Genomic DNA, 16648 nt, shown 5'->3' with positions numbered 1-16648 from the left:
CGCAATGCTAGTGAAATCAATTTGAAGCCAGTGTGAAATCGCAGCTGACATGACATGTCGGTGAGAGAGATGTGACTGTTTTACATCTATCATGTCCCTGGAGAGAATGTATGACCTTCAAACCAACTGGAAGAGAACAGGAACCGAGTGATTTGTACTTTCATGTCCATCATTTCCAGGGAAAGGGAGTAACGCTTCTATGTGACCTGCACTACCAACTACCAGTCTGCTCTGTGTGTGTATATGTATGTGTGTGTGTGTGTGTGTACAGGAGAGAGAGACAGACAAAGAGAGAGAGAGAGAGTGTTGTACTGCATGATAGATCTGCCCCCTAGAGAGTTTTCACATTAAACATGGACAAAGTGTTGGTGGAGCTGCCACACAGCAGACCACGTACAACCTGAAGCAAAGAGGAATGGAAAAAACAGCAGAGAAGAAGAATGAGAAGGAGAGGATGGAGTTACATGCAGCATCTCAGTGGCCCTCCCCAATAATCATATCCATCCATTAGTGTTAGCTATCACTGTTTACCAAGTACAGAGTTGCTGTAGTTTTGGAAAACTAGTGAGTCATTTAGTGTTTATTTATAGCAGTTCAATATTCCCCTAATGAAAACCACTGTAAGGTTTCTATAGGGACTTAAAGTGTGTATGTGGTGCTCAATAGTGAGTTATAGTGATGATACTTTATGGTATTTTCTATCTCCTGTGCTCTATAATATTCCTTTACTGTGACATTTGCACTTTATCCTTCTAAAATTTATTAGAGGATTATTATTATTATTATAGTTGTTTTTTTTCATAAGGGTTGAGGCGATAAAAGCAGTTGCAAAACACATAAACAAGTGCCACCATGACAAATGGGTGTAAGCACTGTGGCTAATAGTTGTAATTTTTGTAATGGCACAGCAGTTCATTTAATATCTGCAGTATAGTTGTGTTTTATACATTAGCTTGTACTTTGCTAGTCTGTTTTTTATTTTAGTATCATAAAGTATCATTTTTTTAGTATCATAAAAGTATGCGTGGAATGCAATGTGATGAGACTGTAATGAAGTATCAAAAGCAGGGATGATTTTTTTTTTTTTTTGACACATAAATCCCATTCATTTCTAAAGGGGGATTACTGTTGTCCCACTTTTTTTTTCCTGCCTTTTGTGTTGGTTATCACATCCCTCCTAATGTCTGCGGAAGGCTTCCCACCTATATCCGCTGTGGTGACGTTGACTTAGAAATATACTGACATATTATCACCTTCAAACATACCACTCTCTCTGGTGAGAAAATGAGAGGGAAGAGACGGAGGGAAAAGAGAGTGCGATGTTTTGAAGCTTTCACTGGCTGCAGATGCTTTTTCAGGGTGATAACAAAGGAAGAGTGCATATCCTTTCCTTTCCCATTCCCTTTCTCTGTGTCTGTGCCTTTACATCAATGGATCTGTGTGTGTGTGTGTGTTTGTCTATACACTATGTGTCTGGGGGTGACTCTGAGACAGAGACAACGCCCAAACAAATAAAGAAATGGACAAATGAACACACACACACACACACTACAGTAGACAAACCCCTCCACACCATTGAAAAGCACACACTGCTTGGCATAAAGCACGATAATGATGTTGTATAGCAGCCACGCCTGATAGCATCGCTGAATGCTGTGATGCTTTTTATAACCCAGCAAGATAGGATTCATGAAGATGTTGTAATGTAAAAATTTATGGTACATCTGATGATAACATTCCCATAACCGCAAGAGAGCATTTCATTCTCATTTAATATAATTTACAACTAGCTCTTCTTGAGGTCAAACAAAAGAAATATCAACTTTTGGATTATCCTCTTTGTCATTTTTCATCTCTGTAGGCCTGTGCATTTTAAAAGAGAGCTGGAAGCACAATCATAACTGTGTCTGTGTGTGTGCATGTGTTTGTATGCCTGCGGGTGTGTGTTGTGTGCATGTGTGTGTTCATGAGTCTGCATGACTCATTTCTTCAAACAGAATGAATAAGTGCCTACACATGCTAGAGCAGGGCTAAGTCAATAAAAGGAGGTGTAGAAAATGATCACTAGATATCATCACTAGACGGAAATCCATCACTCATGCAGTGTTTCCTGTGTAATTTTTACCTCCGCTGACAAAGTTGGAAGGAGGTTATGTTTTCAACCCTGTGTTTGTTTGTTAGCAAGATATCTCCGAAAGTTACAATCGGATTTGGCTGAAATTTGGTCAACAGGAAGCCCTTGGCCCGAGGATCAGTTGATTAGATTTTGGTGCTGATCCGGATCTGGGATTTCTGCCATTAGACGATTTTTATTTTAGCCATAACTATTATGCTGTGTTCATGTGCTGATGGGAAAGTCTGACATCCGGGACTTCCAAGTCGAGTGCTAAACGCCACTGATTTCACCTGCTATTTTGTCGAAAAATCAAACCCAGAAGACAAGCGAAACAAACAAACATAAGCCGTTATGGAGGCTGCAGCTTTGCCAGTTGGAGAATTGTTCAGTGTTGGTGGAGGTTTGCTCTACTGAATGTCTTCTAGTTTGTAGATGTGAAGGGGAATTTTGGTTCTGAAAGCACAGTTCACTTCTGGGCCCGTTCCAGCATCAGTTCCAGCTGGTGATATTAGGGCCATTGTGCTGGAAATGCAGTTGCAAATGTAACTTTTTTGGGTGGACCGAACAATAAGGTCAGATGATGAATTTTCATTGCATTTACATTTTTCTAGCTGTGGGGACAATTTTTCATCTTTTTGGGGCACCACAGCTAAATGAATGCAAATGAAACACTGCATTCATGAAACCAGGTCTGGGACCAGTACTCTTTCAGAACTGTTGTTATTCAAACATCAAGGAAACAGAAAGAAAGAAAGAAGAAAGAAAGGATATTGCATGAGAATTATGCTTGTCAGCTAGAGTAGGCATTGCATGCTGTGCTGGTCTCATTCGTTTCAATCCAATGGGAGTTTTCTTCTGCAAACACTGAACTAGGTTAGATTCGGCTAAACCAGTGAGTCAGTGGCAGGACATTGTTTGTGACTGGTGACCTTGGCTCTGCCTCTGTCGTTCTCTGTCACACCGGGGCGAAATAGCAGAGGATTATTTTTAAATACAAATACAAGGACCGCCTGATTCACCTGATCTTGCAAGCGATGTATACTCGTTTTTGGCTTTCCATAGTGTCTAGAATGATAAACCTGCTACAACTCAAGTACTTCAAAACACTTATAGGCACATTGTTATTTCTCTGACCATCTCTGCTGTGTGTTCTCGGAGCTGGGAGCTTGGTGAGTCAGAGTACAGTGCTCAGTCTGTGGGGATTGGAGGGCAGAATGTTAAACAGCAGCCCAGAGCCGCTGCTGTCACCTAGCTGAAAAGCAAACCGCACCGCAGGGACAGACTGGGAGCATGTGTATCGAGCATGCAATTGACTGTGTGTGTGTTTGTGTGTGTTTGTACATATGCACTTGTACATATGTCTGCATGCATGCACAGAGGATGTTGACTGAACACTGTGTGACCTTGAGCAACTGAACTTTACCTCGCCTGTACCTTGTGGATTCAGAATTGTACACCAGGGTGAGAAATAAACTGTTTTTCAGAGCACATTTGCCCCCTTAATCTGATTTTTAGGGGCATTTTGGTCCTTTTCAGGGCCAGTTTTATTTAGCTCTGTAATAACACATTTGCACTGCAACACTCAAGTTCTGCCACTAACATTCATGTTATTTTGAATTACATGTCCCACACTTGAAAACTGGAAACTGACGGCAGGCCTTACAGAAGGGCATGGTGCCGTTTTTGGCATTTTCTTCAGCTGCTGGCTGCGTGGTGCCAGCATTTTCTCCTGCTCCAGGCTGCGTTCTCGGTTGTTTTCTGATCAAACAGCACTCAGTATTTTTTGCCCGGAACACACTGAAAAGATTCGTCTGGTCGAATCACCTACAGTGGCCCAGTAGTCACATAATGAAAATGTAACAGTGAAATGCAAAAAAGGTACTCCTAATTATCTGAGGCTTTTTCTGCCCCCTAATTTCAAATTTCACTGGCATTTTATGAACTTTCAAGGGCATTTTTGCCCCGGGCCGCCGTTAATTTCAGACCCTGATGCACACACACACACACGCACACACACACAGTTTTAAGCAGAGGCATGTGTAGTGTGAAGAGGTCTAAGGGTTTACAAGCAGAGGGTGACACCACAGAGAGTTGTCCCCTCCCCATCCCTGCAGCAGGCTCAAAGCATGATGCACTGCATCAGATCCAAGGGATTTGTCACTTCTAAACTACTGTCGTTTATAGAATATTTATGCTGCTCATTTGCTGAACCTCTGCCTCTCTTTATTTCTTGCTGTCTCTCTTTCTTGCTTGCTTTCTCTATCCAGTGTTCCTCCCTCTTTTCCTCTCTTACCCAGTTATGTGTGCTGATGTAGTGGTGAATGGAAAGGTGGGTAAATCATAAACGTATAGCCTTATATAGGCTGCTAGTTACTGTGATGTTTATGATTAATTTAGATCATGAAGACTATCTTCTTAAAAGTAGGTGGGTAAACTTTACTCCCCAAATAAAAGGATGGGTAAAGCGAGTGTGGCTGTGTTTACCCTGCACTACATCCCCAGCCTGTGGTGATATAAACAGACATTCGTCAGTTCAGCCGTTGTTCTGAGGCCGTTGTTTATGAGGCTGCATGCTGCCAGATGCTCCATTGTAATTGAAAGGAAGCCGTCTGGCCGCTCCTTCCTCCTCCTGCTGCTGCTGCTGGCGCTTCAGGAACTTTGGCTCTAAGTGGAGCTTTATTGACTCATTTGTTTGTGCGCTCTCACCCTCTTTCTTTAGTTCTCTCTGTTGCGTCCACTCTCCACTCATTCTCTTCATTACACTTTATTTCTCTCACTCAGCTAATCCGCACGATTGTGACAACTTCCAATTCTGCAAAATTACCACTATTTTTTTGCATGAAATGGCTGAATCAACTGCACTTGTAATTTTTGCAAGTGAACCTTATTTTTTGCATCAAATGGTCCCATCAATCCATACATCAGCAAACTACGACCCACCTTGGTCCTCTTATGCTACAACCCCACTTTTGAGTGGATCTTTCAAGAGGGAGGAGATGGAGGAGGATTCAGAGGACGAGTTGTAGTTTCATATGTGAGTTTTACTCACCACTGCAGGTTGAGTGCACTTTGCTTTTCATTTAAACCACATCATTATACTTTACATTTAGTCTTTGGTGTGCATGATGTTAGTCAGAAGAACACAAAGTTGACCTCAAAAATAAATGGGCGGGAGTTGAAGGTATATTTTATAAACACTGGAATCCAAGTGCAGTATTTTCCTTTGTTGTAACTTGGAGCCCATGTTTTTTCTGTTTGGAGGTAGTTATAAAATAATATTTTTTTTGTATCTCTTTAGCACCACTTAAGGTTGCATTAAGTCACAATTTACTGTCCCATAGCACAAAATGACCATAATAAATGTGTGGGAGTTTGATAGAGTTGATGATCAATACCAGTGACTCAGCGATTACTTCACCAGGTGCTGAGATCTCTGGCTTTCAAAAACTCACTTTCTGGCTCTTTTTTTAAGCAAACTACCCCCCCTCCCCTTGGCACACACACACACACACACACACACACATTTTTCAACTGCTCAGAGATGGAGGACGGTGCTGTGTGCGAGCACCTGGCATCACAACACATTTCGTTCTCAAGCCTAAAAAGGAAATGACAAAGCAGTATTACTGTGCATTGTGATATGTTACCTCTTCTCTAGACCTTTCTGCTGGAACTCTGTCCCAATTCACTAGCTTACTCTTTCTGTTGTGAAAATGTGACTTTTATTATTTTTGTTACAGGCTACTGTAAGCTGTGCTAGAGACCTGACAATGTCGTTGTAATTCCTCGGTGGCTGATAGAGGTCAATAAAAATCAGAAATTATTTAATGCACCTTTAAGTACCATTTTCCCTTGACTTCCATTTTTCCTAAATTTTTACTGCAAAAAATCAAGCATTTTTGGTCACAATAATAATGTATGTGCTGAAACCCACACAAACATGAACATTACCTTATGTCTCTTTCACTTTCCTATTTTCACTTGTACACACTCTCTCTCTCTCTCTCTCTCTCTCTCTCTCTCTCTCTCTCTCTCTCTCTCTCAGTTGCTCTTACTGACACACAGGCACAGACACATACAAACACATATCATGTACTTTCTCTCTCTCACGTACAAATGAAACACACACACGCACACTCACTCAGACACACTTGCAGATACAGACCACCGCTGTCGTCTGCACGGTTGCCATGGTGATATCGAGTGATTTCCTCCCCCACTCCCCCGAGCGGCGGAGCGGCGAGTGGTGAGGAAAAAAGGTGAGACGGTGGTCACGGACAGGAAATAAGGAAGTGGAACATGAGGAGGAATATACTGCGCTGACCTTCCATCACCTCAGTAACGACAAGGCAACTCCTCTTCTGGGCCAATCAGCAGCAAATCACCTTGTTTTGACCTGTAATTGCAGCGCTCCCGTTGGGCCAATCAGAGTTATTTTAAAAATGTCAAAATGCAGTGGTGGGATGCATCATTCCTGCAGGTTTTGTCAGAATACGATCAGGAGTGTCTGAGACTCTGACGGACAGACGAACCAACAAACAAACAAATGAATGAATGGAAGGAGACCGATCCACATAGTCCCAACAGACAATCACACACACCAAGTGAGATTCACAGTAAAGTAAATAAACAAACTCAGTAAATAAACACAGTCGGGGCAGAGGGGAGGGGGAGGGCTTGCTGCTGGCTGCATCCACATGATTGACAGATGACAGCAATGGCTTATTCTCTATGGATATCTCTTGTTGACGGTCAGGTGATGACAGACCATCATGGGAGAGGTTGACGTTGATATGTAAACAGTAGAGACCTGTGTGTTGTGTGTCTGGGGTCAGTGTGTGCTGGGTGATCATGATACCCGTACCTCAGAGTGTCGGTCAGTCTGTATATGTGTCAGCTTGCCTGTCTGTCTATGTGTGATTCTCGTCTCACTGTCACAGATTCCAGGTCATTTGCAGTTTCCTAAAAGACTGTAACATCCACATTGTCCTGAGCCGCTGCAGGTAATTTCTTCACCCATTCTTCTTTTCCACGCTCCCAGAAACTATAATTTAGGCGAGAAGCAAGCGAGAACAGTACGTCTCTGTTGAACAAGGCTTGGCCGGCTTCACTCGGTGTGAAGCACACAGCAGCAGTGGAATGTGTAATTGTCTGAGGGTTTGGCGACTTGTTACACTGTGCTGTGACTGGGAGCACTGAGCCACTGGTAGGGCTGGTCGATATGGACCAAAAATCATATCTCGGTATTTTTAGGCTGAATGGCGATACACGATATATATCTCGGTATTTTCTAGTAGGGCTGGGCGATATGGATAAAATCAAATATCACGTATTTTTGACCAAATACCTCGATATCGATATCGCAGGGATGACTATCGGTGCTTTCACAAAATATTTACACAATGAGATTTTTGATAAATAATCATCAGTAATGTGGATATAATGACTAAGTGGGTAAAGGGAAATAATAGAACAGCTAGAACAGTCTGGTAAGTTCAGAAAATTACATCACTTTACTGTAATGCAGCCTTTAAAACCAGGAAAAGACAACACTTATGCCATATCACAATATTACAATATCCAAAATCTAAGACGATATCTAGTCTCATATCACGATATTGATATAATATTGATATATTGCCCAGCCCTAGCCACTGGGAAATATAGATGTACACACTCCTGAAAGTGAAGCAAGTGTGTGATGGTTGGGTCACTGCTATATGCTGTGACAAGGAGCAGTGGGCACACACACACACACACACACACACACACACACACCCCTTTAAAGTGAAGCTGGGCTGCTGTTAAGGTAGCTATTGCCTGTAGGTAGGTAGAGAGAGAGGGTGATGTTCACATTAGAGATTGTCACTTCTGGTTGAGTTACAGTATGTCATTGCAGGTTTCAGTGAAGCAATATAAGAGTTTGTTATTGCTGGCTGTACTATCTCTTACAGGCTCGGCACTAAGACTTCACAGCGCTTTGACAAACGGCGGTGAAACTTGTAGTGAAGCTGGGGTAGTGTGTCTGACAGCTGACTGTGCTACCGCTGCTGTCGTGTGAAAAACTTATAACACCAACAGTTCGATGTTTTTGCTTTTTTTAAAGGTTGACTTTGCGTTTTCATGGGTCGGGCAACCTGGGCTCATTAAATTCATTCACAAATAACTTTATTTTTTCTAAAATGCATGGCTGTTAATCTCAAGATATCTATATTTTTTTGAGTTGTTGACTTTTGGGAGATGCAAAGTTTTCATCCAACAGCAACACCATGGTGCCGGTTGACGGGTGTGTAATGGCTGGCGGTGTTAGCATGTCCTCCTGGCTGTGTGGCTGTTCATTACGGGCACAGATCAGTAAGTGGCTCCGGCTCCTTGAAGTCAGACTCACACCAAACCACTGGGAGCGTCTGACTGCCTCTGTGCACTCAGCCTGAAACTGCAGCCTCACCAACAGGAGCAGAGACAGACAATGTTAGCTCAGGAGGAGTGGTGTTATGTCTGGAATTAAGGCTAATGGCTGAGGAAAGGGACAGAGGATGGCAACGGAGTTTGGGTGCACTTGTGTTTTCTCAGCAGCAGGGGCTGGAGCCGTTAGTACGAGGCTAAGGACGGGGAATGAGCTGAAGTGAGGCTGAGGCTGCAGCTGGAGCCTGGGTGTCCCTGTGTTTTGTCTGGAGCTGCGTCTGGGCTAGGGATGCAGGCTGTGGTCAGGGAACAAGCTGGAAATGGGGCTGGAGCTCGGTCGGTCACAGGACTTGTTCTTCTCTTCTCTTACTCCAGTGGTATTCTGTTCTACCCTGGTGGTCTGGCAAATCCATCTCCTCTCCTGTCTTTTTTTAATAGGTCGATACATGGCCATGTATACTCTCTTTATTTTGACAGTAGGATGGATGAGAAGGACAACATGAATGGGAACTGCACGAGAGGCTTCTGGAAGAATTTAATGGGCCAACAAGGGAATATGTGGTTCTGAAGGCAGGGGCCCTTGTAACCGCTTCACCATCTATACGCATTCACTGTCTCTACTTTACTCCTATTCTCTACTCCCTTTGCTTCTAAGGTAGCCCTGTCTAAGAATTGTAATCACAAAATTTCCATTTTGGGCCACATGAATGTCCCTTTGCTGTTACTGTAGATTTTGGAGTCGGTGGAGGTGGTTACAGAAATGTAGCAGCACGTAAGTCACAAGAGACTTGGCCTGAATGTGTTGAAAAGAATATATACAGAAATGTAGTATGTGCTGCATATATGCAGTAACAATAGGCCTTTAGTACTGTGGGCTCACTTTCCCTGGCCAGATTTTTCCAGTTATTTTAGGGATTCAAACCAGCAACCCTCTTAATGACAAGCCTGCCTTTTTAACATTTAGGCTATCACTGTCCCCAATGAGCACATAAGTTGAGCAACTGAAGCCCAACAATGTGTGCTATATCATGGAGATACAGTGGCGATAGTATTCAAATTAACTAAGTGCAAATTAGGGAAATGCAGCAAGGAGGGGGACCAAAAGACTCTAATTGACGAGATTAGAAAATGGAGTTTACAGTGTACTTTCATGTGGCAACACTGCAAAGCAAGGCATACAGCTGTGTTATTATATGGTGTGATATGAGCTCAATATTTGTATTCTGTGACAGCGAAATCTCATTCTTTTGAAGGCTTCAGTTTGACAGCTTTTATCTGAAGGCTTTAATTGACTCTCTCTCTCTCTCTGTCTGTCTGTCTCTCTCTCTCTCTATCTCTCTCTCTCTCTCTCTCTCTCTCTCTCTCTCTCTCTCTCTCTCTCTCTCTCTCTCTCTCTCTCTCAGAAAGCAGTGTTCACGAGGGAAGTAACGACAACGATGGCAGCATCTGTGGCAGTGACTCGGCCTTCTACAAACAGAGTGAAGGTAAGAGAGGCTGTGATAAACATCCAACATTTTGAGGCGATGCAGATGGGTCATTTTGCCCACGATTATAAATGACATCTTTTCCACTTTACATTTATTTCTTAAAGCCTGCTGTATTAGTCAGATTGATTTTTTTTTCACCATTTACTCCTTTCCATTTCCTTAAAAGGTTGCCCATTTGTTGTTGTTTTATTGTTATTGCCCATTTATTGTTGCCTTAACAAATAGAGAACATTCTGTAAAGTGCATGTGTGTGTGCCTAAGTGGGGTGCTTCAGACTGTGAATCACTTCAGCTCTACACAGCACTGAAATTGAATTCATCATGGGCAATACACATTGCACGGCCCTACACACAAACACACACACACACACACACACACAGTCCTCTTTTTGATTGCACTGACACACACATACATAAATGCAGTGGATAAATACTAACAAGGAACAAGGACATGCCTTCACACACACACACACAACTTTCCGGACACACACACAGAGACATGCTTATGCGCAGACATGCACATGCACTCACATTCATGCACAAATAAACACACAAACAACCAAATAGCCCCACTCCAACGATAAAGCTAATTTCATTTGTTTGCCAATGATTATGAGTTGTTTGTGCAATGATTAAGATCTGCCATTTAGATAATGACAGCTCTTGAGAGGGCCGCAAACAAACACTCTCTTTGTGTGTGTGTGTGTGTGGGATTTATGCTTTTAGACTGCGACATTCAAGTGCTCCACAATGATAAAAAGGGTTAGGCTTATTGGTTAGGGTTAGGATAAGAATTACATTTAGGTTAGGGTGAGGGTCAAAAGTTAAGGGGAGGCATGTGGGTTAGGGGATAAAGGGAAGTCTATAGATTGCCATGCACATGTAATATGTGTGTGCTTAATGTGTGTGTGTGTGTGTGTGTGTGTGTGTGTGTGTGTGTGTGTGTGTGTGTGTGTGTGCTCCCAGGACACAGCATGGCAGAGACCCTCACAGTTGCCCTGCGTGTTGCTGAGGAGGCTATAGAGGAGGCCATCGCCAAGGCAGAGGAGTTCAGCGACAGCTTGGTGAGGCATTCCTCTCTTCATCTTCTCCCTCTCTCTCTGTCTTCTCTTTTCTATTTTTTTTGCTTTTTCTTTTGCTCTCTACTCATCATGCCTCTCTTTCTTTCCCCCTCTCTCTCTCTCTCTCTCTCTTTCATGTCCTCTTACTTCTCCTCTCCTCCCCTCCCTCTTTGGTCTCAGTATCAGCGGGATGCAGTCATGGTTTTTGGCTGAAACGCCTGCACAGAACCTCTTGGTAATTCACAGCCGCTTTGAACAGGCTTTGACGTGTGTGTGTGTGTGTGTGTGTGTGTGTGTGTGTGTGTGTGTGTGTGCAGGAGAAGCAGAATGAGGCTCGATATCTGCGGGACCACAAAGAGGAGCTTATAGAGGAACTTGCCACAACCATTGTACAAAAAGTAGGTTGAGTAACCAGTATTTTATTTTTGCATGTTTATTTTCCCCTTACTATCGAAGCACATAGTTAACTTCCCGCTGAACAATCTTACGTTGATTAGACGTTTAAAACACGTCTAAATGGCCCATAGCCGTCTAGGCGACGTTGAAATCATGTCTTTTGCTCAGTGGGTTTATTCAAATGTCAAAGTAAATTGGAAAATGAAAATGCAATAAAGCTAGCCGAAGTCTCACCCGTATCCCCACCTTGAGAGAATGACTGACAGATCGGCAGACTGTGATAATCAGAATGCAAAGCGGAAATGTAATTGCAAATGGGTGCAATGCTTTTTTCTTTTTCAAATTTGAATTACAGTACAATTTGAATATTGTTAGCCATAAAATAGGGCAAGTCTTTGAAAATAAATTGTAAAACAGCTTTTTCATTTTCAGTTTGTCAGAGAATGTTCATAACAGTACGGGAAAAGTCAAATGCAAATTGCATAAAGTTTTTATTTATTATGACTTAAATGCTGCATAAAAGTAAAAATAGGTTGTAATTATTTGATTGCTTTTCAATTTTTAAATTAGAATTAACATTTGAATATTATTATGTTAACCATAAAGCGGGGCAAGTCTTTGAAAATGAAATGAAAATGGCTTTCTCTTCTCCACTTTAAGGTTGCCAGAAAATGTGCCTACTATTACATGAAAACTCAAAGTGGAAACTGGATTATTGGATTTAAAATTTCATTATGGCATAAATTATGCATGCCTAAGTGGAGAAAATAAGCGCTTTTGTGAGACTGCATTTTAATTTTCTCTCTCTTTGCATTTAGCTTTATTAGCATTGGAATAAAGCATACTATGCGCTCCCATACTAAACAGGTTATACCACCACCATGTCATCTGATTTTATACTTCTCACCTCTCTCTGTCTTTGTCTCATTCTTCCTTCCTACCTTTCTCCCCTCTCTCCCTCATTTTCTCTCCCTTCATTTCCCTCTTTCCGTCCCTATCTTTCCCTCTCAGATCATCCAGAGGAGGAAGCGTTCAGAGATGCAGACAGAGTATGACTTTGTGTGGCCTCAGCCTCAGCCTCTGATCCAGCCCAGCGAGCTGCCCTCCCCCTCCCAGCCCCAGGCCTCCTCCCTGGGACCGCACGACCCCCTCAAGTCCTCCTACTCCCTCTGGGTCAGTCTATATGCACACAGGACATCTGGATACTTGTGGGGTAGAGCTAATGCCACCTACAGACTTTTAAAATCCTAACAGGCTATATAGACTGTGAAAATAGAAGCAAATCACACAACAAAAGCCGAGCAAATTTTCAAGATGCACAAACTTGATTGGAGTTCATCCTCAGACCTTGCCGACATGTTATCATAAGAGAGAACAGCAAACACGGAGAGACAGCTACTCTCACTTGCTGTTCATATTATTTTCTGGCTCATTCTCCCTGTTTTCATTCTCTTGCTGTCAGAGATTTGTGTCGCTCTTCGTCTCACACCACAGGACTTGATCCACATGCGTCCAGATTTCAGTCTTGGAAATCAAACAAGTTTGAAATACTGTCGGCAACTTGATCGGGAGGCAAGAGACTTTTCTCTCTCACACACGACAGGATTAGCTATGCCGGCCACGGATGAGAGTCCCCCATGTCGGCTTAAAATCAGGCTAAAAGTTGTGCAGTCAGAACCTAGAATAAAATGCTATCAGTCAGTCTTTATTCCTGTCTTTATTCCATTTCAAAGTTATCACAGTCTGTCTGTCAGAGCAGAGCAGCCAAATTTGTCAAAGTCAACTTGGCGAACACAATGACACTAGCAAAAAATAAATAAATAGTTGTTTCGTTTTGGTTCACCGATGATGTAAAAATACGTGGTTTGGATAGGAAATACTAGATGTTTTTTTTCCTGCTTATTACTTTACCCCTACTGCTGAACTTGCATTTTTCCTTTCAGCTCATAAAGGAGCGAGGGGCTGCCCAAGTTGCAAGATCAACAAACACATCCACACACACACACACACACACACACACTAGTTTGTTTCAGGGTTGTTTAGCGTTTGTTGGCCACTGTGTGTAAAATATAACATTTAGAAAACATCGCATTCAGACAGGAACGTTTTAGTCTACATTCCATTAATTGCGGCACACATCTGATAATGTAAGAGGCATTATTTGGGCTACAGCTTTCTTTTGGCTTGTATTTCTAAAAGGATTTAAACCTTCTACATTTCATATTTGTCTGTTAAAAACTGTGAATCTTCAGGATTTGTAACATTTTTGCCAGCCAAAAAACGTAGACACATGCACATACATGTACACACGCCCCCACATTACACACTGCTAGCTGCGATAGTGGAAGTGATTTGGGGGTTAAGGGTTCAGTTGTTCATTTGTGTGTTTTATACACCTGATGAATCAGGAACATGGCCTTCCCAGACAGATTTAGAAGCCCAGAGTGGACTGAGAAAATCGATGAAATCGGATTGATTATCACTCACACAACCTTTAGTCGCCTCATGGGGAATCACGTGCGATTCAAGACCTCCTACTACCTCTGACACCGCATGAACCTTAGATCCCTGGTGACTTGTTTGCTTATGTGGATCTCAACAGGTTGTTAGGTTTGTGTGTTTTTTATATGTATTAGTTGTTCTGGATTCACATTGAGTTATTGACCGGCTAAAACTTGCAAAGTACACCAAATTCCATCAATAAAACCGTTGCAGCGTCTTTGTATGAATTAACTCATAGCGCCCCCTGCTTTTGGGCGGTCGTAGTCACAACTCTAAGAACAAACTAGTTACGAGATTGGGATGAGTGTGGATGTCTGCCGTTCTGATTGTCTGTGCGGTCCATTGCACTGACACACAGGCGTGGACAAGGCGTAAAAGATGTAAAGGTTAATTAAGATGTTGGTTTTGATTGGCTGTCACCCGGACTACAGCTGAGGATCACACTGCAGTAATGTGGTTCTGTCACAGTATTCACAGCCGTGGTAAATTTATGCATTTTATTTTTAGTTTTTTGACAAGTACATTGTCAACCACATAAGAATAAACTTCAGTGACTTTCAAATAATCTCCTGTGATTGTCCAAACTTTCCAGTCCGATGTGGCAAACCCACTACACTGATATCATCAGTTTGTCATGTTCAGTGCATTCCAGGAGTTTTGTGATTTCCTTCATTTCCCAGAATGACATAGTAATGTTTTCCAGTTGAGTGAGAGTGGAGAGAGAACTTTGCTTTGGTGCTGTGTCTGGTTGTTCAAATATCAAAAAAGATGTCAATGAGAGCCTTGTATTTCACACACTACTGTCGACAGATCCGTAAAGATACAAGCTGCGGCTGCATTGCATTATGGTCTGTTGAAACCATTGAGAAATAGTTACTGAGGTCTCTCGCCCTTTATCTGACACCAAAACCTGATGTTTATCATTGATGTTTGCTTGAAAGTTTGTTGAAAGATTGTTGAAAGTTGTTGCTGTTGAACATATTTCTCAAACTTCATTGTAGCAATACTGAAAACATGACATCATGTCATCTACTAGAATAAGGAAAACACTCCACCAAACAACAAAATGGGCCCAGAAATGCAAGGTTCATCACCTGCTTTTTGACAGTGTCAAAAAGCAGCAGTGTTTTAAGGTGGATTTTCCCTTTAAGTAAGCTAAAGCAAACCATGAAAAGTATTGCAAATGTGATTTGACCCAGGTCCAAATCCATTGTCACTGTAAACTTTAGAGTTGGGTCAGAAGAAACGCATAAGAAGAAATATTACCTGTACATCATCCTCATTAAATGTGAAAAATTACCTACTCTGGTTTTGAGAGGCAGGCCTGACACATAACAGAGTTGTTTCAGTAATTGGATTTGTGAGAAGCACACAGAGCTATACACACAAGCACAGTGACACATTCACACGCATCAGCAATATACACACACCTGGCAATGTTTCACATTGGCAGTCAGCAGGGACCAGTGTGGAGATTTGTCATCATCCCATGTGTGAGCGCAGCATCAAAGCTGCGTTCCCCGGCCCCCCCTCCATTCTGTTTCCCACTGTCTGTTTCACTCAGCCGAGATCAAAGTGCTGCGAAATACACAGGGATTCTCCTCAACTGCCTGACCCGCCATGGGACGGGCTCTCTTTATCAGCTCTCTGCAAACACACTCACTGAGATGTAATGCATGCAAATACACACACACACACACACACATTTTGTACTGCAGGACTTGTGAGGACCGGACCGCCGGACACACACCTGCACCCCCAGCACCGACTACATTTACATTTAACCTCAAATCTCACCACTATAACCTTACTTGAACATGTACCATTCTTTCCTAAAGCTAGAAACTGGAGAATTAACCCTTAAATTTGTGATAAAATGTGGCACTGCTCCATAGAGAATGAATGGGGCACTGACTTTGTTGACCCATAAGAGTTTTCTTGCAAGTGAGGTTTATATTCTGGTTCATACTTGTTAGCAATGCTTGAATATAAACTTACTTTTTCAACTTAGCATGTTATGGCTCCTCAAAGTCAGTGCCCCAGTCATTGTCTATGGAGCAGCCCCTGATTTTACAGCCCAGTAACATCATCTATCCTGAGGAACAGAAATAACATGTGAATTATTCAAATTGGTGGCATTTCCGTTTAATCTAACCCTGATTCTAAGCAACTCTGTCCTAAGCCTAACAGCCCTTCGTTGATGTGAATTCCTCATTTTGGAGTATTTTCCTCATCTTTCTATCTTTGTGAGGGCATTTCCTTCTACTAAAATTTGGAGCACAAGAGCACACACACACTCAAAGACACTGACACACACACAGACACACACTGCATTACAGCCTCTCATTATTAGTTGTTTTCTAGCACCATCTGCTGATGAGAATGGTGAATCACAACCGCCAGCCCACACACTCCTGCCCAGACGGGAAGTAGACTGGCCAGACGGGTCGAGTGCTGTCCTCTCTGATGAATTATTATATGTGACTGTTCTTGGCTTCTGCACCGCTGCCTCTGTCCAGGCAGCGTTAATCTGTCTGGAGCTCCTGTGTCTGAAAGGCTGTCTGAAGGGCTAGATCAGACCCGAGTGGACAATGGGCCACATTTGTAAAAATGTTCTTTGACTAGATCCTTCATGTCAATTGTGCAATCATTTCAAAGAACATAAAAAGTATGAAAATTACA

General features: G+C 42.4%; 1 protein-coding gene across 2 annotated transcripts in view; it reads left to right on the top strand.

The window, feature by feature from the left end:
• myripb (myosin VIIA and Rab interacting protein b) overlaps window positions 1-16648 on the top strand; it is a 105285-nt gene that overhangs the window by 76359 nt on the left and 12278 nt on the right. For both annotated transcript variants that reach the window (XM_071532591.1, XM_071532592.1), the window contains exons 4-7: window positions 9925-10005; window positions 10974-11071; window positions 11386-11466; window positions 12476-12637. In XM_071532591.1, the coding sequence (XP_071388692.1) occupies window positions 9925-10005; window positions 10974-11071; window positions 11386-11466; window positions 12476-12637 (422 nt within the window). The remainder of the gene's footprint in view (window positions 1-9924; window positions 10006-10973; window positions 11072-11385; window positions 11467-12475; window positions 12638-16648) is intronic.

This window comes from Centroberyx affinis, unplaced genomic scaffold (genome assembly GCF_046629955.1).
Source record: "Centroberyx affinis isolate AG114_WGS23_722 - 3 ecotype Tasmania unplaced genomic scaffold, CSIRO-AGI_Caff_v1 ptg002219l_1, whole genome shotgun sequence".
Classification (NCBI taxonomy): Eukaryota; Metazoa; Chordata; class Actinopteri; order Beryciformes; family Berycidae; genus Centroberyx; species Centroberyx affinis.
This window is presented reverse-complemented; position numbering and strand designations above follow the sequence as displayed.